Source organism: Hyalella azteca, unplaced genomic scaffold (assembly GCF_000764305.2).
Source record: "Hyalella azteca isolate HAZT.00-mixed unplaced genomic scaffold, Hazt_2.0.2 contig15455, whole genome shotgun sequence".
Classification (NCBI taxonomy): Eukaryota; Metazoa; Arthropoda; class Malacostraca; order Amphipoda; family Hyalellidae; genus Hyalella; species Hyalella azteca.
The window spans coordinates 541,535-566,055 of record NW_025945309.1 but is presented as its reverse complement, the minus strand read 5'-3'; the positions used below and the strand labels follow the sequence as shown (position 1 = coordinate 566,055).

At 41.5% G+C, this 24,521-nt stretch overlaps 2 protein-coding genes across 13 annotated transcripts in view; one reads left to right on the top strand and one right to left on the bottom strand.

The window, feature by feature from the left end:
- Window positions 1-1,369: 1,369 nt before the first annotated feature.
- On the top strand, window positions 1,370-6,018 carry LOC108681027 (aminoacylase-1A). 2 transcript variants are annotated; one of them, XM_018169977.2, is made up of 9 exons: window positions 1,413-1,660; window positions 1,875-2,044; window positions 2,537-2,708; window positions 3,005-3,151; window positions 3,358-3,545; window positions 3,797-3,949; window positions 4,723-4,802; window positions 5,388-5,448; window positions 5,766-6,018. In XM_018169977.2, exons 1-9 carry the CDS (start codon window positions 1,579-1,581, stop codon window positions 5,913-5,915), a joined length of 1,203 nt encoding a protein of 400 aa, XP_018025466.1. In that variant the 5' UTR covers window positions 1,413-1,578; the 3' UTR covers window positions 5,916-6,018. The 2 variants fall into 2 exon arrangements, with proteins under 2 accessions (XP_047740433.1, XP_018025466.1); XM_047884477.1 differs by lacking the exons at window positions 5,388-5,448; window positions 5,766-6,018 and adding an exon at window positions 5,482-5,626 and having other exon boundaries at window positions 1,370-1,660.
- A 1,639-nt stretch (window positions 6,019-7,657) lies between these two features.
- The window catches only part of LOC108681028 (CLIP-associating protein 2), a 58,597-nt gene continuing 41,733 nt past the window's right edge, over window positions 7,658-24,521 (bottom strand). For 5 of the 11 annotated variants that reach the window (XM_047884458.1, XM_047884459.1, XM_047884448.1 and 2 more), the window contains 21 exons: window positions 23,976-24,086; window positions 22,802-22,956; window positions 22,366-22,475; window positions 21,712-21,838; window positions 21,021-21,277; window positions 20,453-20,619; window positions 18,811-19,209; window positions 16,690-16,797; window positions 15,868-16,119; window positions 15,367-15,488; window positions 15,025-15,135; window positions 13,820-13,879; window positions 12,970-13,143; window positions 12,666-12,829; window positions 11,881-12,405; window positions 11,568-11,688; window positions 10,585-10,876; window positions 10,216-10,396; window positions 9,387-9,570; window positions 9,034-9,222; window positions 7,658-8,779 (listed from right to left, as the gene is read on the bottom strand). In XM_047884458.1, the coding sequence (XP_047740414.1) occupies window positions 8,576-8,779; window positions 9,034-9,222; window positions 9,387-9,570; window positions 10,216-10,396; window positions 10,585-10,876; window positions 11,568-11,688; window positions 11,881-12,405; window positions 12,666-12,829; window positions 12,970-13,143; window positions 13,820-13,879; window positions 15,025-15,135; window positions 15,367-15,488; window positions 15,868-16,119; window positions 16,690-16,797; window positions 18,811-19,209; window positions 20,453-20,619; window positions 21,021-21,277; window positions 21,712-21,838; window positions 22,366-22,475; window positions 22,802-22,956; window positions 23,976-24,086 (4,013 nt within the window). In that variant the 3' untranslated portion in view covers window positions 7,658-8,575. Of the gene's footprint in view, window positions 8,780-9,033; window positions 9,223-9,386; window positions 9,571-10,215; window positions 10,397-10,584; window positions 10,877-11,567; window positions 11,689-11,880; window positions 12,406-12,665; window positions 12,830-12,969; window positions 13,144-13,819; window positions 13,880-15,024; window positions 15,136-15,366; window positions 15,489-15,867; window positions 16,120-16,689; window positions 16,798-17,307; window positions 17,320-18,810; window positions 19,210-20,452; window positions 20,620-21,020; window positions 21,278-21,711; window positions 21,839-22,365; window positions 22,476-22,801; window positions 22,957-23,975; window positions 24,087-24,521 lie in introns of all 11 variants that reach the window. The other 6 variants (XM_047884449.1, XM_047884455.1, XM_047884456.1 and 3 more) reach the window with 6 other exon arrangements.

Below are 24,521 nucleotides of genomic sequence, written 5' to 3'. Positions count from 1 at the left end.
CTCACTGGTCTTACTTAGTTAACATGACCTTCGGGAGGCGTTACACGACGTCTAAAGGAGACCAAGCGTTCCTTGGGTTACCCCTGCTTCTGAGCAACGCCAAAGCTTGCTACTTACCCCTAATGTCTGTAAGGTTCAATTCTCGCACGTATTCCTTTCCAGTCTAATTGGATAAATCTTACATCACGAGGTCAAGTTACGAGATGCTCGTTTTTGTAATACTAATGTACTGAATAAAATGGACGTGCATACCGTGCGCGGTGTCAGGAAACGCTACCGAGCTAGCATACATTCAATCTTCATAGTAATCCTTATGATTATATTTTTGCATTACAAACATTCACAACAAACGTTGTCAGTTGGATGTCTAGGTATTTATTTCGCAAGAATTATTCATTCGTTATTAACTCTTTATGTTTACCAGACTCTATGTTCAAAGTATCATAGTTGACAATACAATAGAATAGAATAGAAGTGTCGGCGTTGAAGAACTAGGCCCATGGCCTGTTGCCGATTCTTGACAAGACCGCTAGTAACATGCAACAATTAAGGCTCGCAGAGATGAGTTATGTGTGTGTAATTGCCCATCCCATGATAGGTCAGTTTTTCCGTTAACTAATGCCACTGGTAGTTCCACTACCATCTCTGGCTCGCTGACCCCCCAGAACCATTTTGCCAGAGATGAGTTATCGAATGGTTTTGCAGAGGCAGGCGGCTGATGCCCTGTATAATAGCGCTAGGAAATGTTGCCACAAGTCTGTAGACTGCAGCTGAAATACCAACTGGGGTAATTTATAACTTTTCAGGGTAATGGAAGTGATATTGTGACTTTTACTTAGGCACATGTCGTAAGTGATTAAAGGACAATAAATTTGGGAATGATTGTTACATTTTGTGATGTAGTGCGAGTTCATGGGAAAAATTCACTCATAAATTGATCTTGCACTGAAATGTCACTGAGTGTTACACAAGATGAAACTCCAAGAATTGTTTCGAGACGTGTGGACATTGACAATAAAGATTCGACAATAAAATTGCGGTGCAGAAAACACGACGTTCACAAACTTTGCTGTTGATTTTGACTAGATGTGAACCCAACACCAGCATCTCGTTTGGGTTTCGTTGCATGTTCGCAGAGCTGGGCAGCGCTACTTTAAAATGTAGCGACCACTACCGCTACATGCTCTAAATGTAGCGGGCGCTACCGCTACAATTGCTTAAATGTAGCGCCGCTACCGCTACTGAAAATGTAGCGGCCGCTACATGTAGCGCGCTACTGCCCACCTCTGCATGTTCGTCATTGAATCGTTTTGGCCGCTTCGCGATATCTGCATGGAACATGCAACGTTTCATCGCCTGCAGGGGAAATAGTCTTTTTTATTGGTCATAAAGTACAATATGAAACTACTACGTTTGCTGGGTCACTTGAAACTAAGGGGTTCAGTTAGTTGTTAACAGTACAAACTTCGAGTGCATGCGTCGATGCCTGTATTTTATTATCACGCTTAGAATGACAATTTTTAAGTTAATCGACAGGTTTAGGTGTTTGATTTTGATCCTTCAGCAACATCGTAGAAAATGGCAGAAAATGAAGACCCTGCAGTGACGAGGTTCAGGGAGTACATCAGAATAAACACGATGCAGCCCAACCCTGACTACGGTGAGACATCCAGTCCAGAGGCTCTTGCTTTGCAACAACTCAGCACTTATTATTTCATTTACGCTCTAATTCTCAGTTTGTGTTTCTATATAATTAACAATGAAGCTTATAGAATTCATATACGTAAATTCTGCTCGTTTTTAATGCTGATTTAATAATAACTAGATATTTTTTTACTGATATTTTAGTTATTGTTAAAACGTTATACATGCAGAGAAGTGCACGGCCTGGCTCAAAGCCAGAGGGGAGGCTGTGGGGGGAGAAGTGAGGGTGGTAGAAAGCGCTCCCGGCAAGCCTGTGGTCCTCATCACCTTCAAGGGCACCGACCCTCGCTTGCCCTCACTGCTGCTCAACTCGCACACAGACGTCGTGCCCGTCTTCCCTGTGAGCGTCTTGCTTAGTTCAGTAAACCCATGGTTGAATTAATATATTGATTCAACCGTGAGAAACCCGCACTTCCGAATCCTGATGACAGTTTCTAACAAGCAAAACTAAATTTTATATCGAGTAATTTTAATAATATAATGCACATTTCAAATTCACCTTGAACATAGAATTCAACTATAATTCTCATTCCGATTTTGAATTAAATGCAAATTTATGATTTTTTGCCCAAAACTAAGCCTAATCAACAGAAAAAACTACGAATTTAAATCTGTATTCCCAAGCATGAGAAGTCCCGTTCATAGCTCATTTATATTATTTATCATTTTACTTGACCTAAAACTTATTTTTAGTTAGTAGATAACTTTTATCCCATGTTCCTCGTTCTTCATAATTGCTGGAAATGCGATCTCTGGAAATTGTTGTCATCCCTCTTGCTTAATAATTTATCTCGTTTTTTTCATTCATTTTTCGTACATAATTGCCACGTAGGAGCACTGGAAGTACGACCCATTTAGCGCGACGAAGGACGAGAACGGCGACATCTACGGACGCGGCACGCAGGACATGAAGTGCGTTGGCGCTCAATACCTCGAGGCCATCAACAGGATGAGGAAGCAGGGCAAGACTTTCCTCAGGACCATCCACCTGTCCTTTGTACCTGGTGAGACATGGAATTGTCATCGACATTAAATCATCAGTTGAACTTCAAACCAATTTTGTACTCAATGACCTTTGCCATCGGAACTTCTAAGGACTCCTCATCGACTCTTCTTCGTATTCTTCGAGTGCGTTAGAGATTTTGAGATGACATTTAAAGAATTAGCGTTGACCTAGGCCTGAATTTCATTAACCTGTTAACTTTTTACTTGTTTAAGTGACGCGTAATGCCAAATACAAATTATATTGATGTGAAATTTGTTCAGTCTTCATGATTGTGTAGTTTTATTCATTAACCAGAGGAGGAGATCGGAGGGGTCCTCGGCATGAAAGAGTTCGTCAAGATGCCCGAGTTTGAAGAACTTAACGTTGGTTTCGCGCTCGACGAAGGCTACGCTAATCCTTCAGAGAAGTTCAGTTTGTTCTACGCTGAGCGAACTGTGTGGTGTGAGTATAAGAACTCTCCGACCGTTGTCGTCATGAACAGATATGGCTGAAGAACTAATTTCTAGATTATGTAATCTATCGGGAGCCCCTGGAAGGTGAATTTGTAATTGCAGAAACGTACATTTCTAGTGTGTTTTAGATATTTTTTATCGAGTTTTATCAAAGCAAATGCGAGCTTGCAAGGAATTTCTTCGCGTTCCTGGCAGGGGTGATGGTACACTGCCGTGGTCAGCCCGGTCACGGCTCCCAGTTCCTCAAGAAAACCGCGGGGGAGAAGCTGCGAAAAATGATCAATTCATTCCTAGCTTTCCGCAACGAACAGGAGCAGAAGCTGCTCCAGAATCCCGATCTGCAGTTGGGCGATGTTACATCTGTAAACCTCACCATGCTTCAGGTCAGTCATCTCTAGTTAACCTTTTATGTACTGACGGTAACTCTCGTTACTAGTCTTTAACCTGCGAATATCATTAATGATGGTTCATATATCCGCAGACATAAGGCTAACCCTTTTCCTGCTGAGGGTAACACTAATTAGCAGACCTATAGGTACGGATAGCAATAATGACTTTCGGTGTATATGCTAGGATAACATTAATGACTTGCGATGTATATACAATCAAAGAGTTAACAAAGTGTCTGTTGAAGGGAGGAGTGCAGTTCAACGTGGTGCCTGCCGAGCTGAGTGTGGGCTTCGACATCCGCATCCCCCCCACTGTTGACCTCACGGAGTTCGTGGGAAAAATTGCGGCCTGGTGCAAGGAGGCGGGCGATGACGTCACGTTTGAGTTCAAGCAGAAGGTAAGTGCTTGCGAAGTTGTCCAGAATTGCGTGATTTGTGTGACGCATTTATGTTATTTCAAATATTTCGTGTTCTTAATTGCATTGGTAATATGAATAAGAGTGCATTATATACATCCTGTCTGAGGGGTAAAGATAAAAAAATAAAACTCAGTACTCACTGCAGTGAGTGACAGAAAGCGCATTTTCTCGTCGACGAAAACTTGAGGTCACGGACGGACGGACAGACGGACGGACAGACACACAGACGGACAGACGGACATGGCGAGCACAATAGTGCATTTTTTCCATAAATGAGAAAATGCGCTAATAACTCGTGAAATTACTATTGATGCATTATCACGACATTCAAATCGTGAATTCCTTACTTGCCATTATCACCATGATAGAGAGAAGCAATGTGTATAATCTATTTTATATTCAATCAATATACGTATAAATATAATCAATCTACCGAATTTATCAGACATTTTAGATTGACTTCAAAGTAATTTTCTGGTTCCAATTTCTGGGTTGTATCTTGTTTACGTGTATTATGTACGTATGTCAAGCAAACTTTCATTATTCGATGATTTTTATAACTATGAAATATGTTGTTGCATTCGAAACTTCGTTAATATTTTTAAAATTATCTTCTGAAATCTGCCTTCAAGATCTACCAACGTCATCCTAATAATTGTTCGATTTCCTGAAAATGATGAAAAAAGCATTCTTCGGTATTTAAACGAACTTGTATGTTTCTACATTATTTTCTTCGATATTTTATGATGCAGATGATGAATCAAGACATAACCTGCGTGGAAGACGGGAAGTGCTCCTGGTGGGATGCGTTTAATGGAGCGTGCAAAGAAGAGTGAGTACATTAAACTTTTGACCGAGACTAGCGTGCTAGGCTTCTCGTCATGAGTGTCGAGTTTATGCTTATGTCCCAAGTTGGGGTGCGCACACAGTGGAAGCAGGTTTGCCCGCGCGGGCAACCTGCTCCAACCTGCCACAAGAATGAACATAGGATAATAATGTAAGTGTTCACAGTGAAAACCTGTGCGAAAAGGCTTCTGTATTCTATGATTTCAGGCGCCAGCCTCAGCAGGTAACCAGCACGCTGGCAACCTGCTTCCTCTGTGAACCTCTCGCGCTTGTTTCAGGCGCCAGCCTCAGCAGGTAACCAGCACGCTGGCAACCTGCTTTCACTGTGTGTGTACCCTAAAGCAATAAATCTTTATCAAAGAAAATGAAAAGAAAAGTCGCCATATTTCCGCTTAAAGTAGTTCGGAGATCAGCTTTATCATCACTTCCTAAATAGAACACAATGATACTCAGTTCGTGCTTCCGAATTCACTGAAGTTGCAATGACATTCTGCGATGCAGGATTAAAGATGGTATAATACACGAAATGCTACATCAAGCTTTATGCATGTTGGTCTCCTCGCTCTTGCAGAGGATTGAGTTTGGTGAAGACAATCTTCCCGGCCGCCACTGACTGTCGATTCCTCAGAGAGGTGAGTTGATTCTTTCTTTTTCTTTCTTGCTAGAAAATTGGATTTGGTCAAGACGATCTTTCCAGCTGCGACCGACAGCAGCTTCTTACGAGAGGTTCGTGCTTCTGTTATCGCTTCGCCTGCAATTGTCACTGAATTTATTCGTTGCTAATAAAAATTGTGACCCGATTTCATGTAACTCGTTTCAAAGCTGATACCTACGTGTTAACATTTTATGAAATTGTAAATGTATTGACACTCTAACGAGGAAAATTGCTTTCTGAACTTGAGCGATTTTTGCTAACTTTATTCTACTTGTTTATTCTCACTGATCTCAGCTCAAGATACCCGCTCTCGGTTTCTCGCCCATGAACCACACTCCGATTCTCCTGCACGACCACAACGAGTTCCTCAACGAGAAGATATTCCTACGCGGCATCGACATCTACTGCACCATCATCAGCGCTCTGGCTAATAAGCCTGAGTGAGGTTGGTGTTAGGGCTTCATGGGCTGTGCCTTCATCACTTCCCTCTCCAGTGGAATGAGAATTTTTGTTTATTACTTATATCGTTCTTTTGTTATTTTCACTAATAAAGTTTATTCAAAGATAATGACCCGAGCTGCCCTTTATTATGCTTTATCGACAGAGCTCGGAACTAAATCCAAATTTGTGCAACTATGAGCATAGAAGTGATTGAACATTATGGATACATTTTACAATATAGTACGAAGGGTAGAAAAATGAAGCGAGGCATAAAGGCATTATTATTACAACAAATGTGCTCGCGAGAACTATAAGGCATCCTAAATTACAGACTTGTTTATAGATTACTTCGTTCCCTAATGACCAACACGATGAGTTGATAGCAACACTGAAGTGCTTGCTCCTTCAGCAGATATGAATTACGTTGGCACATGTAAATATGTACAATAATAAGAAAGCTGCCTATAAGAACAGCTTAAGATCAGTGAAGTGTTAGCTTTGTTTCTGTAGCAGAACGGTAAGTTCAGTTATTAGAACTGCACTTAGATAGTAACTTTAGCAAGCGCGTCGTTCAAAACATGTTAATAACTAAATCCATTAATCGTCATAATGAGATGGTTACTACTATAGAAATATAAAATGTGCTTACGTGATAGGTGTAAAAATCCATGACCATCATATTTAGTTATTTACATTAGAACACGAATTATATTACATTTTCTTCCGGATATACACCGAGCACATTTTGCACCTCGCCAAATATTCGTTAAGAGACGACCACAAGATCGAGGCGCCGATGATAACGAAGATATCGACTCATGTCATCACTGAACACGGTTAGCAGCAAAGATAATAACACTTGTGGAATGAACTTATAAGAAAATCTAGAAAATCAAGTTGATTGCATGAGTGGATAGGAGGACTTTGGAATGAAGTTAAGATATGTACAAGTAAGATGAAGGGAAACAGATCTGTGTAGTGATAAAATTATTGAGACAATTGAGAAATCCGTTGAGTTTCAGCCTAAAAGGGAAGTTGACTAGCTAATCCTAGCAGATGAAAGCGTGACAATTGTTCATAGCGTTTAGGAGCAAGTGATCACCATGCTATTGAAGCATCATTGAATTTATTTCTCAACAGTCTACACGGCACTGTACATAACATATACAAACAGAGGCAAATTCGCAGATCGAAGAAACAAAGAATCAAATTCGTTTTTCGCGCGTGGAAATTTTCTCATATAATTTTCTATGCATGACTCACCATGAGGTGTCGCATAACCAAATCATCAGTTTAGTTAGTTTAGTGGCCAATGTTTACTAGCGCTTCATCTATTGCATCTCGCACCGAAAGTCAAGATGAACATCACCAAAGAGGTGGATGGTCTCAATTATTGAAAGTTATTAAATCAAAAAAATTTCATCACCCACAAGGGGCGGAAGGTCTCAATTATCCAGCCCGCTGAAGCTGGCTCAAAGGAAACAGCGTTAGCATCTTAAAGAGACGAAGTGACAAGGAGGGACAGGTGAAAAGCAACAGAAACGAAGACACTCGAACAAGAGGTCGCTTACACGGGACGTCGGCCGCCCGCACGAGAGAGACAGAAGAGAAATGTAAATCCTACCTACATAATAACTTAACCACACAACTGAAGCCTGCAGTCAGACACCGCGGGCTCAGCGGTGGGGCGCTCAGGAACAATTCCCGTAGGAGCGCGAAATCCCACAGGACTTCTGACGAGCACAGACACGCGTCAGAAGTCCCCCCTGAGGGGCCAAAATTATGAAAAATAATCCAAGATCGAAGACCTTCAGCCAAAACATCTCAATATTAGATGAATAGCTTCGAACAAATGTATTGAATAACGTCAATAGTTCACTAAGCACAACCTCGTTTCAGGGAAGCAATAGCTTGCTGAGCACCTGGGGAAAAGACGCGCGAACGAACGCAACCAGGCGGTTGTAATCGTTGCACGAGATTCTCGCTTACCACACTTTCTTCTACACACAACTGACAAGAAGGCAACCCCAGCTTATAACTACAAGTTTGGAAGTAGGAAAACGTACAATTATTGTTAACAATCAAAAGAAATAATCATACAAGTCTATGAGACGCGAAACAAATCTCTAAGCAAGTTAACGAAAATTAATTTTTTTTCCTGCTAAGCAAGAAAAGCGTGTCCTGCTTCAAGCGTGACGCTCAGGAGATTAAAGCCAAAACGCGTCTTAAGGAAATTAACATCTCTACTGTAACAAAAAAATAAATCAAACTTTTCCATTTGTTGACAAAACATCGATCGCAATTCTATAACCTTATCATAGAAAAGTGCGTCAACTCAATTGATTTAATTTCTGCAATTCTACAGAGACCTTTCAATCAAATAAATGTATTTTAAATTCATGAAAAATTGTTTCGTGCTCACGGTGTAATTAAGACGACATCGGATCAATACAGAAATTTCACGAAATGCCAAATGCATCTTCAACTCCGCCAGGTAATTTTTGCAAGAGCCACCAACATCACTCACCACAGTTATCAAAATTAGCAGGTAACCAATGACTTATGAACAGAGCAAGGATGAGCGATGAATCGAGATATAATAACAACAAAGAGTATACGTCTCCGTCATCAACATATAATCACGAGGTAAACAAGCAACAACTTCAAACTTGAGGTTCTGACTTTGGTGAAGACGCGCCTGAATTTTGAGTGTCGGCTCGTTTGATGTACAAGTTTAGAAGCTTCAGCTTTGATCCAGTGAGCGACTCCAAGTGTGGTCTCAAAGTTTGTTCACCCACGCAGTTGTGAAGAGAAACCATGCAAAAGACACTCGCCTTTCGCACGCTTGAATCGTTGTTGTCGTAAGCCTATAGGAAAATTGGTCATTGGATTATCACTAAACACCGCCGCACTACTAGCATTAAAAGCAGGATATTTTTTACGCTACCAATGAATATTTTTAAAGTAATAAGTAACAAATATTCCTGAACCTAATTGCAGTAAAATTTATGTACCATTAAATAGAAAATGAATGAAGCTTCTAATATACTAGGAACACGGTATACTTGGAAAAAATATAATTCTAACAAGGTATTACCAATAAGAAAGAGATAATTCTTACCTTGACTAGGCCCGGCATTATATCTGGCAACGCCTGCGCGACGATTGCCGGTGGATGCGCCTCGACGAGTTTGTTCAGCATTTTTATTGCGGACTGATTCACTGGAAACTCGCCCATTTGAATGAGAGGCTTCAGCACCCTGATCACCACTTCGGGAGGGAGTATTTCAGCCACAGTGCCCGCACACACCTAAGCCAGTTGAGCGGACGGCGAAACATTAATAACTCGGACATGCGTCACAAGATTAGGCATAAAAACGAATAACAAAAGCACGTCAGTGCAAATATAAAAAACCAACACACGTTACATACATTAAAAATGAGATTTTACAAATTTTAAACATGTATTCTTACCTGAGCGGCTCTAATGACTTCTTTCTCCTTGTCGGCGTGCGCTTTGAGTACTCTTAAGATGATGAGCTCTGAGTAGTTCAAGAATAGATTGACCAAAGGACAGCGCCGCATCATCTCAGTAAGTACGGTGAGCACAAGCGCCCTCTCACCACCGATTGAGGACTCCAAGTTCTCCACCAGTAGCCTGAAAAGCACAAATTAAGCTAATGTAATTCTTCTTAATATTAACGTTAAACTTTGCGACTTAAGTTGCGGTCACTTTAATTTCTAAAGCCAGGGTACACACGAGTAATAATGAAAATGGCTATAATGAAGTTTTTTAAAGCTCCTTGTGAGCACATATAATACATGTCCAGCTCATTGCAAATAATGTATAGAAAAAGATATCACTACGCATCTTGCACGATGCTTTGCGGGATTTGGTCGTTAATATTTTTACAACTTCACGGATATCGTCAGATTTTAACTTCCATAGTAGGAAAGGTTGATACTTAATCAATGAGCTTCTTTATATCATAAGTTGGTTTACTAGCAATTGATAATTTTAGCTTCGCCTCTTACGGACTGCCGATAGTTTTGGTTAACATGCGGCCTTCAGAAACGAGTAGCATTGACGACATAATTTTTGAGTAGAAAAATGTCTAGAAAGCAAAGCCCTGCTATATTAAATAGTTGCAAGTTTGTAACTCAGTCAGCCAATCACTGGCGGCTTATCAAGCTGACTCGCCAATCGCAGACGAGAAATCGGTCGCTACGTGATGGTACAAGTTAGTTTGTACTACTGATTTGTACAAGTTTTGATAGTACGCCTCGAGGACATAGGACATACCTGAGGACGGATCTGAAGTTATCGTTCCACACGATGGTGCTTCCTGTGCGCGCGAGCCGAACAAGGGTAGTGAGTGCCGCCTTCCTCTCGTCGACACGACTCACGGGGGGGCTGGTGGCCCCTCCCACACGCAGCACCTGAATCACGCTCGCCATCGCCGCACTGTCGCTCTCGCCTTCACCTTCCATGCAAGTCAGCGTTTCATATTCAGGCGTTTAATATATATGATCATCAAATGTATTATAATTGGCGTTCTGATCAACTTGATGTAACATTAATATTTTTAATGTTTTATCAAATGAAATAATATTTTTACAATTTTATTTTACATTCTTTCCTTGATAAAAATAAGTAATTACTGAAACTAACCTAAAACCAGATGGTCGACCTCATCATCGTTGAAGGAAAGTAAACCATTCCTATGGTGGTGGGGGCCGTCTAGAGGGATATGAGGGAGGGAAGTTGCTGCGCTACTAAAAGATGGTACAGAGGGTCGGTGGAGAGGGGAGGAAGCATTCGAGGACCGGCCGGAGAGGTTGTCGTCCGCCCCATGCGCCGCTCCCGTGACGCCATCAGCGACTCCAGCGAAGCCTCCGACGTCCGTCAGTTCTAAACTACGGAGGTCCGTCCCGCCGGCTGACAGCTGACTGATGCCAGAATCCTGCAAGTGATGACACTTAAGACATTATAACGTGTGAAACGGGCAATACGGACGGCAATGTAAATAAAATAAATACATCAATTAATGGAAATTAGAGTTCTCTACACCAGTATATTATAAATAGAAATTGATAATGCAAGACATCCGTAGAATAAATAATGCGTTGAACGGTTCGGAGGATAATAATGGAGAAACAGGCAATTAACTATAAAAGAAAGAATTAACGGGTGTCGTTTTTTGCAGTCATGGAATAATTCGACCACCTTTTACATTCAACATACACAGTCAAATTGACCAAAGAACTCACGAAAATGAAATTTTGAAAAAAACATTTACTGGCTCAGACAAGAGGAATGCAGCTTTGACGGAACCACTAAGCAGGCACACAAGCAACAGTTCAACCGGAATTCAAAGCGGAAGCGGGAAAACTTCTAATAAGTTAGAAAAATATAGGTAAATTTTGCCAAATCTATGCGTCTACTGAATCATAGAAGCTTTAAAAAGTGAGAAATTTAAGTATAGAAAATGTTACATTTAGATGGAACGTATTAAAGGCGGTGATAAAAGAATAACAATAGATAAGTAAAGCATGAGGTGTTAATGAGGTTTGTAGTAATAATTGATAGAAAGACGTTTGTTAGGCATCATTGTTAAGAGTTTGAATTAAATAACTCACAAGGAATGTCTTCACCTGACGCTGTACCTGAGAGGTGGAGTCGCGATGCTTCTCCAAGTTGTCTCTGCTAGCGCCGTTGTTCATCTCGAGCTCGAAGCTGTAATTCCTAATCTCATCCGTGGTGCGTTTCAAACTCCTGAACAAGTAAACATTTCCATGCATAATTAACATTTCCATCAACTACAAAATTCATCAGAAGTGTTGTCACAATTTTATCCACTTATCATTCTAAAAATTATGTTCTAATGGCACTTGGCTATGTTGGCTAAAAAGGGCATTTGACGTCTGCTTGTGTTTTAGGTATCATAATAAATGAGAGTTTACTCACTTGTAGACTTCATCAGGGTTAAGATTTTCTGTGTCATCGAGGTCGAGAGTATTGAGGCGAGAGGGTCGAGACGAGCGAGGGAGGGACGTGTTGGGGGACTGCAAGACGGGGGTGCCCCCCGAACTGGGGGGCGTGCGTGAGGGCAAGGAAGAAGGGCTTTTATCGAGGCTAGCAGCTCGCTTGATGTGGTTCTGGATGATCTGTGAGGCGGTGCTCTGGCAAGCTGGCGGTAGCTGCTGCAGTAAATTGGTGAACTCTAGCTGGTTGCAGTTGAACATGGCCACAAAACAAGCGGAAGAAGCACGTCTAATCTCCACACTCTTGTGGTCTGCGGTCCATGTGAGGATTTTAGCAAGAGCTACGGGCGTGTCGGAAGACGAGGCGAGGTCAGACCTCTCCATGCCGTCCACCAGACATTTCAGGTAAGTGAGGATGGAAAGCTTCACTTTATTGTTGGGTGTTTGCGTGGGGTCAACCAAAAACCGCATGATCACTTGGAACTGCGCGTCGCATGGGAACGAAGATCTGCAAGTACAACAATCTTCAACAACTATACCTAACAGCAGTGTATTTCAAACGCAATAATAAAACGTAATTTGTACTAAGACAATATTACCTACTAGTTTTACGTTTCCAAACAGGTACTGTTTGGAAACTACTCTGGGTCATTTCATCCGGAAAAATTCTATCGCATTAAAGGGAGATTTTATGACCCTTTTCTTTGATAACCAGTTGAGGTGCAACATTAACAATTTTTAAAAGATTTAACGGTAAGTATTCCTCACCTAACCAAGTCGAGCGTTTCGTGGATTTTGGCTTGAACAGATCCAAGCAAGTCGGAGCCGAGCTTGTGAAGGAGACGAGTTAACAATACATACAGCCAGTCCTCCAAGTCAGCTCGGTGCACATAGATGAGCTGCATCAGCGTCTCCAAGAATAACGTGAACACCTGAAACAGAAAAGACAATTAAGTATTCATCACAAGACGCTTCTTGTCGATGCATGGAGAATTTGAATGAACTTCTGCATTGTGCACAGTAAGCAGACAAATATCAAATGAATTTTCCAGAATATTTTAGGCATTTTCACCTTGGTATGAGCATCCATGAACATCTTGGTAAATATCTCGGTGATTTTCTTGAGCTCGGACCCCGTGAGCATGGCTGAGCCTCTGAGGAAGTTGTGCAGAGCAAGGAGCCCTTCCTTGCGCTCCCCCCAATATGTCGACGCGCAGTTCGTGATGATCTCAGGCACGTCCAACATCTGAAGCATAAATCACAATATAATGTTTCTCCGAGCAACTATGTGTTTATTCGCTTCTTTAACACAAGCTTACGAGAAAATTTTGTGACAAAACTTTCAACGAGTAATTTTATAGGAATTATGGGAGACACCTTGACGCGTTTAGCAGGTATTTCATGATAGAGTAAACAAAGCAAGTCAAGATGGAAATTTGCAAATAAATCTATATAATCGAGACATGGAGAAAAATACACTGCACGAGAATTTACAAAGCGAAGAATTTTGTTCTGGCCTAATTCTATAGAGATCAATTTTTCAAAGCTTTAGAAGAGGAGGAAAAGTTATTGAAATTAACATTCTGCGTTAATTATTGGACATGTTTGAAACACGATCGAGTTGTTAATATCAGTGATCACAATTCTTGAATTTCAATAGTTCTCCTCTAAAAAAATCTCATGGAGAAAGAATCAACCATTCCCACGATGAAAATTAAAACCTTGAAGGCTTCCGTGAATGTGTAAAAGATACCGAATTGCCCGGCCCACATGCAAGATGCTTCGAAAAATATAATTATTGAGGCAGAGAAAAAAGACGAGAACAGAGCACGAGTGCAACGCAGTCGTTGAAGTATGACAGGCTTTGCACGAGACTAAATTAAATTAATAATTAATAATTAGAGGAGTAAAGAAGAGGTCACCTTGTCAGGCGCGTCCCACACTTCCTTCAGGATCCTCTGTTGCGAGCCATGCCAGAACAGCTGTGGGCACAGTGGGCAGTTTTCCATCATGCTTTTCTCGTTTATCATCTCTCAATGAGGCCTCTCATTAATGCATCATAAGCACAAAATGTGCATAACTTAAGAAAATAATTCAATAAAGTTGTCGAAATATTCCGTGAGCGAGTAATTCGCTGGAATGAAATGATATGTTGCCAGACCTGGCGCAAACTCCAAGCATTTCTGTACATAAATGAGCGACAGAGACGCCATTCTCAACAAACGCATCAAACTCACATGATCAATGCAAGAGATTAGTGAGATGTAGAACGGCTTCGTTGTACTTCAAACATGATCTACTCAGCGCATATAAGCCGTAAGGTATATGTAATCGTGATACCAATCAGCAGCAGAAATGTAGCGTGAAATTCATGCAGCACGCAATGCGTCTGATCTCAACAGAGTACAACGAGTTAGTGTGTTTATAAGTTTACATAGAAATACCGAAGATTCAAGAATAATGTAATGGTTATGACTCCGTTCAGAGCGTGAGCACAGATGTAAAAGCAAAGCATATTAAATCAGTAATAATAAGCCGACTTAGTAAAGAAGAGGCATCAACAAAAAAGCTGAAGCTTCGACAAAGATGGTAGCGGGTTGTATTCTGCACACAGTAGCTAAAGCTCGGCAGCTCGAGCAGTTAGACTTTCAAATTAAAGGCACACCAGGCAAGACAACGCAGTAGTTGCTGAAAATCATGCATTTCAGGAACAAGATCGTAAAATGAGTTGATGTTTTGTGTATTCAGTTTACAAAAACCATGCGTAACGCACTATTTCGTTTGGAATATTATATTCTGAGACAAATGTCTGTCAAAAGTAAGAAGCTGAAGCACAGTCAACTGCAAAGAAACTTAAGCAAAAGTGATGCACATTTCAAAAGAACCTTTGAGTTTTAAATGTAAATGTTCATTGAAAAATGTGGGTATACTCCGTATGTCACTCTGATCCACCAACCGTCAAATAAGTGTGAGTTGGAATTGTGGACAAAATGTAGAAAATAAAATTAGCAGCTTAAACATTATGATCCGGTTAAAAACTCGAGCTCACTACAAAATTGGCCAAGCAGAGAAGCTGAAACATGACAGCATCTCAAGCATGAATAAGAAATAAAGTTCAAAGACTCACTTCGTTCCTACGATAGGAGTCAAAGGAGCGCTCAGAGCAAACGCTCGATGTTTCGCTGTCGCATTCCGACTGATCGTCGAAGCCTTTGGAGAACTTGCGACTCGGTGACCGCTGTGAGTGACAGTTTACATTGTTACACGACAATACCAAAGTACCCTCCACACATTGAAGCAATTAATAGATTCGCAGTGGGAATTTGCTTCTCATGAACAATAGGTTCTGTTAAATCAAACCCGATTTACCGATTAGTAAGGGGATGTCAACCAAAGCAGATTAGCATTCCATATAAATTCTAGGGATAAATCAAACTATTCTATTCTATGAGACAGAACAAACACTGACCAAGGAAGAAGGCACAAGGGCATCGGCTAGGGCATTCTCAGCTTCCCTGCTCTGCTGCAAGATTTTCTCGGCGATGACTTGTCGCGGCTTGCCAGAGGGCGGCATCTCTAGGCCACTTGCACCTGCCATCACGCAGCTCATTACGACAGGGAAATCTATGCGCTTAGAACGACTCGAATCTTAGTAAAACACTAATTTTTCTTGATTTCAAATTAAATACAATGGGAGGTTAAGGGCATCTCATTCTAACACCAAAGATCGAAAGTCATCGAAGGCACTAGCACACTCCTCACCAATGTAAGATATTTCATTACATATCAACAACATAATTTATAAACCAGTAAGGCGTGATAATTCCTTCAGCAAGCACAATGTCATCACGAGAAAGAAAAGTTATTGCGATACGGCGCCACAACATGACAGGATATTATACATTGCGCAAAAATAGGAAAAAAATTTATTTTAAGATAAGGGGTTTGTATGAGCTGGCTTGTAACTCACCAGACACAGAGCGCGTCCTGCCCTTCGGTGTGGTGGCAGAGGACGGGGCGTATGTCCCGGCGTACTGACCCGCACGGTTAGGTGACGGCTCTCTGGAGGTGCCAGTGCTGCGAGGGATGCCACTCCTGCGACGTGTACGGCCTAGAGTGCCACCGCTGCCACCTGCAGAGTTCTGGTGAGGTGGCAGGTGGTGCGAAGAGTTGTACGTCGCGTAACTCAGGCGAGATGAAGGAGAACCGCTGCGACTACCAGCTGGTCAGTAAACACAGATGACGTTACGAACAAATATGGTAAGAGAGAGTTGCTGTTTTACAAGTAAATGAGTCAAAATCTATTTCTTCTGCATTTCTAAATGCTCTTAAAGCTTTATTTTCTAATCATGCGATAGCTTAGACGTTTAGAGAAAAACGCATGTGTTTCGTGAGAAATAAAACGGAATGAAATCTTCCATTACAAAACATCAAATATAAATGTTTGCTCGTTTATAAAATGAACATAATTTAATTGAACTTGAGTGCAACGAAACATTCCAACTAATTGATGAATTCCGTCGCGCGAAAAGTTGTAGACCTGCGCTTGGGAGCCCCGGAGACTAGGAGGTACTCACGCAACGAGACAAAGCGACGGCGTCAGCAAGAAAAAGCAAAATGAGAACATCGGAAAGACGAGAGAATGAGGGGGGAGGGGTGAGAAGGGGGAGGAGTTGGGGGGCAGTAACACGTCCCCCTTGTCCGAAGACGTTTACGGGAAGAAGAATGAAGGAGGCTTTGGGGGAGGAAGTAGGGGACGTAAGGAGGAAGGAGGGGATGAGGCAGTACTCACGTTGGGATTGGGATACGGTCCCCCGAGTCCGGGGACGCGTACGCTCTGGGGAGATGATGGAGGAGTTGCTCAGGGGAGGGGGATGGTCCATGGACTTGCGGGGACGCGCTGTACCACCAACAAGATCACGTTAATTAGGTAAACCCAGTGTGGTGTTAGTTTATCCTCTCGGTGGTCAATTTCTGCATTACAACTCACTCAAGGAAAATGGTGTCAAACATCATGTTAAGGTTTGTGGAAAACAATAAAATTATAACAAAAGAAAAATGCATGTGCATCATGAGTCAAAATGTTGCAGTAATGTGAATGGAATTCTATAATTAGAATTTGCCATGGTCTTGGGGAAAACATGACAATCTCACATTTTAGAAATGGCTTTAATCTTTGGGCGATTCATCGTATACAAAAAACTCCCGAAAAACTAAAAATAACATCTAGTGGCGTGTATTTTAAGAGCTCCTATAATGTCGTCAATCCATTAAAATATGAAAAAGGTGGAAGACTCGACAATCAAGTGACCAAGAAAATAACCACAGAGAATTCCAGAACCAATGTTTGGGTGCACGAGCAAGCATTGATTGCATGCAACGGCAGATACGACAGACCGACGCAACTCACCGAGATCTCCCACTGCGGCATCACGGTGATGGTAGAGCAGCGAAATGTTAGCAAGTGAAGAGATACGAGAAAAAATTGTCATAAGATAAAGATAATTGTTTTTATTATTAAAAGATAGGTTACTTCAATTACAGAAGCTCCGATGAAGAAATAAAACTCATGTCAAACGGATACGTCAAACAAACAAGAATGAAATCAACAGTAATGAGGAACAGGCATTCAGTACAGAGCGAATTGTTTGCACAAACGAGAAATGGACCATCAGCCTTCTGACCAATTCCTTCTATATAATATACACAAGATTCCTATCAAAATAATTGCAGCTAAATTCATGCATATATTTTTAGTAATATTATAAAGTTATACTAATCTATCTACGAAGCATGGAGATTCAGTTATTCGTAACCTCAAAACTTTTTTTCTGATCTGCCCAATGGCTCTAACAATTGCAGCAAAGAAAAGCAAGCAAGCTCTACTAAGAGACAAGCACGACTCGATCAGCTGAAGTAAGCAAAGAATGTTACAATTCTCAAAAGCTTTGAAATAATATCAACTTGAAAGCAGATTCTACTGAGCTCCTTGAATCCAATTAAATTAGAGAGAAAATTTCGGAACGAAGAAAAATATGAAGGTCATCATATAATAAGAATAACAAGGGTTGTGAATTGCAAAACAAAATGAAATTGCTTTCTAAAACGTTTACATGACATCAATTACTTTCTGAAACTTAAAAATTTTGCTTCTGTGTACATAAAGGTTTCCTCGAAGTAACTGAAAATTCCAAAGCATTTTTATTCTTGACTGGTTAGGCTTCAAACAACCAGCTCCTTTTCGTTGGATATAAAATGCCTGATGACGCATTAATAACTAAGCAATAATATTCGCATGAAGTACGACTATAACGCGGAAGAGAAGCCAATTATCTTTCGAGAAATTAAGTAGCGCACTGCAAGCTGAGGCTCAGTGCCGATTACATGCTTCAGCAGACCAAGTTCATTAGACAGAATAAAGAGAAACGTAACATCAAACAATAGCATATACTTATTAACTAATAGTTTTTTGTAAGAAATAGATGTCTATCAATACCGAATGTACAAATTTGGTACAAAATAAACGCGGGTGTGCTGTCTTAAGAATATAGTGATGTTTGCATTCGTGTGGTGTGAAGTGCACGTGTGTTCCAAGTAATAACATCGACTAGTGAGGGCGGGAAGGTCTTCTCAACAAAGCGATACTAAACGTTACAGTAAGCGATACTTAACGTTAGTCTTAATTTGCGAGGGAAGCTATTAGAATTCTGTACTGATAGCCACCAATAATTCCTTGAAGAGGTCTATAATGGTGACAAATTTGCGTGGTGCCCAAGCTTTGAGCATCGGTACGCAGTGCCTTCATTCCCTGGACGTGTTTAACTGTGTATGCGAGTGTAACGTGGTCGTATATAACCCCCAAGTGTTCCGGATACGCACCTACCCAGTGAGGAACAAAACGCATTATACTTACGCAAAGACACTCCAGATCCAGCCTTGAACCTGTTCGCGTTAGCGTACTGAGCTCGCGCCTGCGCACGTCTAGCAGCGTTTACGTCGATGGCGGAGTTGGACCGGAATCCGGTGGTGGGAGTGGCGGGAGTTCTGTAGCCGCCGTCGGGGGCGTCATAATGCAGGTGGCGGGACGTTAACGGCGGTGGCGGGCGGTGACTTGCGGTGGGGATGCCCGTACGGCGCAAGCTGCCCGTACGTGTGGGCAGTCCTGAGGCTGACGCTGTCATGGGGTTTGACGTAGACGATGTGAGGAAATGATGTTGGTGGGATGAAGAGGAGGAGGAGGATGTGGAGGGGAATTGATGCTCTGAAGTGGATGAGGTGGGAGGGCGGGACCAGCCGGTGCGGGGGGGCAGGGCTGTACGTCATCCAAGGGAGCAAGCAAAGCGACGGCAGGAAACGGGCGTCGCGCACAAGCAAGTCAAGGAGAAAACAAAAATAAAATAAATAAAAATGTTAACGTAAATCTGAGAGAGTTGAGGGATAACAAAACAATTTCAGTGTAAAACTCATAAAAATATATAAATCTAAGAAAATCCGACTGGTTTCAGGGTGAAATGAAAACAAATGGGTCCAAATAAGCTTTTCATTCACGCCGGCCCTTAAATGAGAACTTCAATCAAAGGCCAAAGCAAGGAGAAGGGGAGCTACAGGAGCGAGTGTAGAGAGCGATGCGTGCGATGAAGTATAAACACCAGTCTGCCTTCCCTAGCTTATTATCATGAGTCCCTTGATGAACATTTACAATAGAAATCATCACACGTGTATACATATACACTATCTGCGACTAATTCAGCAATAAATATTTAAGGTATGGCTAGTTTTGGGAATCTAGTTTACCTAGGGCCAGTGATGATTACATAAATTAGGCAGAAGGATCTTGGTAGATAATTTTGCTGTTGAATTCAGACTGGTTTAAAAAGACGGCTGAAGAGCTACTTAATAATAGATGCGGTGATATGAAATTCATGTACGATAGCTCAACCATCTTAAATTATAGCGGTTTCACATACTTAGAAAGTACAAAAAATTATACCACGATTGCCAATAATCAAAATAATTTTTTTTTTAAATAAAATATTTCAAAGATAAGAGATTTCTTAACGGTATAAATACCTCTGTAGGAGCGCAATAAATTTTGGAATGCGACGTAGACGCGATAGGCCCAATGGTACTAAATGTGCTCGTTAAAAGAAAAGGTACTGAATATTTGCCAATTATTTTTGTCCAATTGAAGACAGGAGTTAATGATGAGTATCAAACTGAAGAGTATGAGTGGAAGCAAAGCAAAGAATTGGGTGAGCGCAATGGTAGGGCAGCAAAGGGCTAAGTCGGAAGACGTAAAACGCACCTCGAGAAGCAACGATCGGCAGAAGTGGCCTCGGCGTCTGAGCTTACATGACACATGGTAGAATAATTACCAAGTTACGAACCCAGCAGATGAAGAAGATTTAATGGCCAGATAATGAAGCTGCATAAGTACATTAACGGACCAGCCTCAGGGCGCATGATCGCAAACGACAACTACCACTGAAAACTTGCTATTCTTGAGCGATAACATTTAGTAACCAGCTAGCTATATTTATGACTGTTATACCGACCTGGTTTAGCGGGTTGGCTTGACTGTTGCTGTATGGAATGAGAAGAATTAGACGCACTCATGGAGCCGCTCATCTCGCCCTGCAACATCTTCTTGTAGCTCGCGTCTAGAGAGTTGAGTAACTTGTCCGCCTCCTCCTTGAAGTGGTCCGCGTATCCCCAATACGCTCTGTCAACACATCATAACTTGGAGCCATGTGCACAACACATCATACAGAAGTTTTACGTGCGCAACACATCATACCGAAGTGTTACGAGCACAAAACATCATTCAGAAGTGCTACGTGCACAACACATCATACTGAAGTGGACCACCACCTGGTTACTCCACTTCACACAACAGCTCAAAGTTTTCTTTTATGACCGACGGCAAACAGAACGGGACAAAATTCTACAATAAAAAAAGGATACAATTACCAGAAATTAACAAAGACCGCTAGTTTCGAAAGAACTGAAAGATTTTCTTCAAAAGCGACAGTCAAATAAACATGCGCGCTATAGAAAAGTATTAATATCAGAATCTATGTATTATTGCAAACTAAATGAGTGTCGCAAAAATGAGGCTCTCACTTTCTGGCGAAGGCTCTTGCTTCAGAGTCGGCGTCACTGATGCCCTTCTTGATGGCTTCTCCTATGGCGGCGGAGTTCCTGTCGAGGGCGTGCGTAGGCCACGTGTGCACGATGTGGTCGAGGAACTCACAGCAAGCTTTACGTATCTCTCTACTCTTGCTCGACGTCAGCTCGCGCAAGATGATCGGCACGATCTTCGGGTGGTGCACGTTCTGGATGATGAAGCGGATACACACGGTACCCGACGTCGACATCACCTGCCACAGAAGAACGGTTAGCACTATTCTTACACTTAAAATAGTGAGATCTTAACGACAACACTTAAAAATAGTGGATTTGTCTAACACCTACAAATAGAAGGATTCAAGTGAATCCTTCTATTAGGTATGGTGGTATGGTGGCCATACCTAGATTAGGACTATACTACCTTGCATGGTCTTCTGCATAGCCTCGCATAACCTTTTAGGGCCAAACAACCATCTACTTTAACATCAGCTTGCCTATATAGCGTCATTCTAAAATTTAGAATTCGACGCAACCTTCAAGTCGAATGACGTAGAAACAACGTTGATTAGGAGTTAAACAACTCCGTTTAAAAATTAATTTCGTTAAAACAATGTTTACTCAACGTTATTTCAACGGAATATGCCTTGCAGGTAGAAAAAGAATTGACCCAAGCTGACAAGCTCACCTTAGCACCGTTGGGTATGAGGGCGATGAGATGAGGCAAGACCATCTCGCACAGATGGTCCACTCGGTGGTGTAGCTCCTGAGCTAAATACGCTACTGTAATACACGCTTCTCGCACCACCTGTGATCTGCTCAGTAAAGTTCCACATTAAAACTTTGTTAGCTTGTTTCAATTCTGCGTTAATGGCCGCATAACAGGTTTTGTATGAGGCTATGAGCGAGTTTTTCTTAATGTTTTGGCTTCATACCATAGGCTACATAGAAAATTTTAGAATCGTATCATGCATAAGCTTTTGTAGAGCACTAAACAACTTAGTAAGCGGATGTATCTCAGGGCAAAGAGTATGATTAACGGGAAATGCGGCGAGTAGAGAGTGCAATACAGCGAGTGATGAGCACAGCAAGCGTCATAAAAAGTTACTGTTTACGATAAAAAGGAAAGAATTATAAGAAATATTTAAATGAAGCTTGCCTGGAGTGAACTAATTAAATTCGTCTTAAATACTACTATCTATTCCAAAAAGAAATTTTTTTGCAGCGCCAACGATGCTGAGATATGAAGCGGAAAGTAATATGAAAGAGACAAGAAGTAGCCAAAGATCTCAGACTAACGATCGAATTACCCGAGGACCCCGACAAGTGGCAGTTGCATTACCTTAGATCTCTGATGGACAGACACAACGCAGGCTCGAGCAGGCGGAGTTGAGGGTAGAATTCATCGTAATTGTGGCCGCCCGCCATCACCACGCTGCGAGCCTTCTTCAGCTGTTGATATATCAACGACTTGAAATTTTCTAGCGCTAAAATAAATTTAAAAAAAAACGAAACGAGAAATATTTGCATTACAAGGTGCATCTGAAAATAATTTTATGAATGGTCGAAATTATGATAACATATTGAGAAAAAGGGCAGTTTATTTGAGCGCTAGGACAAGCGATTCGCTTTGGATGATAAACGGGCTACTGACATTTACCGATTACGGCAGCATTTAAATCCAATAAATCCGTCAAACGGACATGAAATAACGGGAATGGAACTGTATACAAGTAATTCCGGAATTCCTAAGCGAAAGTATCGTGTACCAAACGTACCATGTCGACGCGCTTGTCCCAGTCGTTGTTGGGGTTGTTGATTGTATCGCGTATCTTGTTCATGATATCGTCGAGCTCGCGTGTGCTGAAGATGTTCACTTTAGGCGCGTCGTCGAAGGCGTTCAGGAAGTAATTCTCGTCCACACCTCCAGCAGCTGGCAAACACAGCTCAACTTCAGCGATATTACACCAATTATTCATAGGAAATTAGTAAGCAAACGAAGAGAGATTGGGAATTGAGCGATTGTCAGAGGCACACATTCATGCTTAATTAAGCATTCGTTGTAGAAGGCGTCAGTGAGAACATATTGAGGTTGTTTAAGCAACGACAACAAGGATTAGTGAAGTGAATTATGAACTAGCAAGAGTAGAGCTAAATAGCGAGAATTGTGCACAATGCAAACAAACAAGCAACACCAAACCAATGAAAGCAACACAAAACTCACAACTCGCGTAGTGAGAAAGCATCAGTGGTGCAATTATAGAAGCGTATTTGTGATAAACGAAATTAAGTGAATTTAAACTGCATATTCTCTTCGGTTCTTTGAAAGTGGGTAAATATTATTTTAATACGTCGAACTAATTGAATCGCATGATTAATTAGCGGCGTTTCAATCCTGATGATGTCAAGATGTGCGAGATAGCAAGATGAACTTCTCGCCGTTACTTTAAAACGTAATCTCGCAATTGTCACAAAATGTGAATTGATTAGTTAGAGTAAGCAGCACTATACGATTAAGTCTCGATGGACCTAAGAAACCAAATCAGAGCAAACCGTTACTAGCAACGCTATGTTGAACTTTGAGATGAAACCAAGATGTTCAGATGTAATGTAGGCGTGAGCACGACATCCACGCAGACAGCAGTTCGGATGTCGAAGCTGTCCATTACGGACTATACATTACGTACCATTTATAGTTATATCAACCTCAATATTTAGCCTATGTTATGATTTGGTCTAATGGATTCAAGAATCGCTCTCCAACTGGAGCTCTTTGAAATAGAGTTGCAGAGCAATAAGGCTGTGCTATCAATAATCTATTAAGTAACGGCCGATTTCTCGTTTGAGATTGATGGATTTAGCGCGGAACGCTGTCAGTGATTGGCTGACGGAGTTCCAAACTGATAAGAATTTCTGATAGTAGATAGTACGGCCGAAGAGATATAGTCGCACCTGTGCCACTAGAGGACCCAGCTCGTCCTCTTGGCATCGAGGGGTTGCGCTTGACCAAACCTCCTCTCGTGGAGCTGCCACTACTGCCACCACCTGCTGCACCTCCTTCACCTTCATCACATTAATACGTGACGTGAGCATCACAACACACCACACGGTTACACGCTCGTGTCGCCGGTAACAAACACAAATTTGGAGATAAAATTACCACACTGCTAAAGTCCAGTTACTAAACCCGTTCAGTTTGGAATAATCAACATGATAATTAAAACAAAACAAACACACCACAATCTACAACATTATGCAACACCCACAACCAAGTTGCACGTAAACAACGTCAAAGAAAACCACCACAAAATTCGTCTACTTATCAATCAAAGGGGAAGCTGAACACAAGAAGGTTGGCGTTCAGATGCAAATTAGGAGGCTCATGGCTCACACAGAATTCAACTCCGTAAACCGAAACATTTTAAATCTGTACAAAGAACCATTAGTGAAGGTAGAACGCGTGCGTCAGAAGAACACGATTTGTTGACCCGAGCAGTT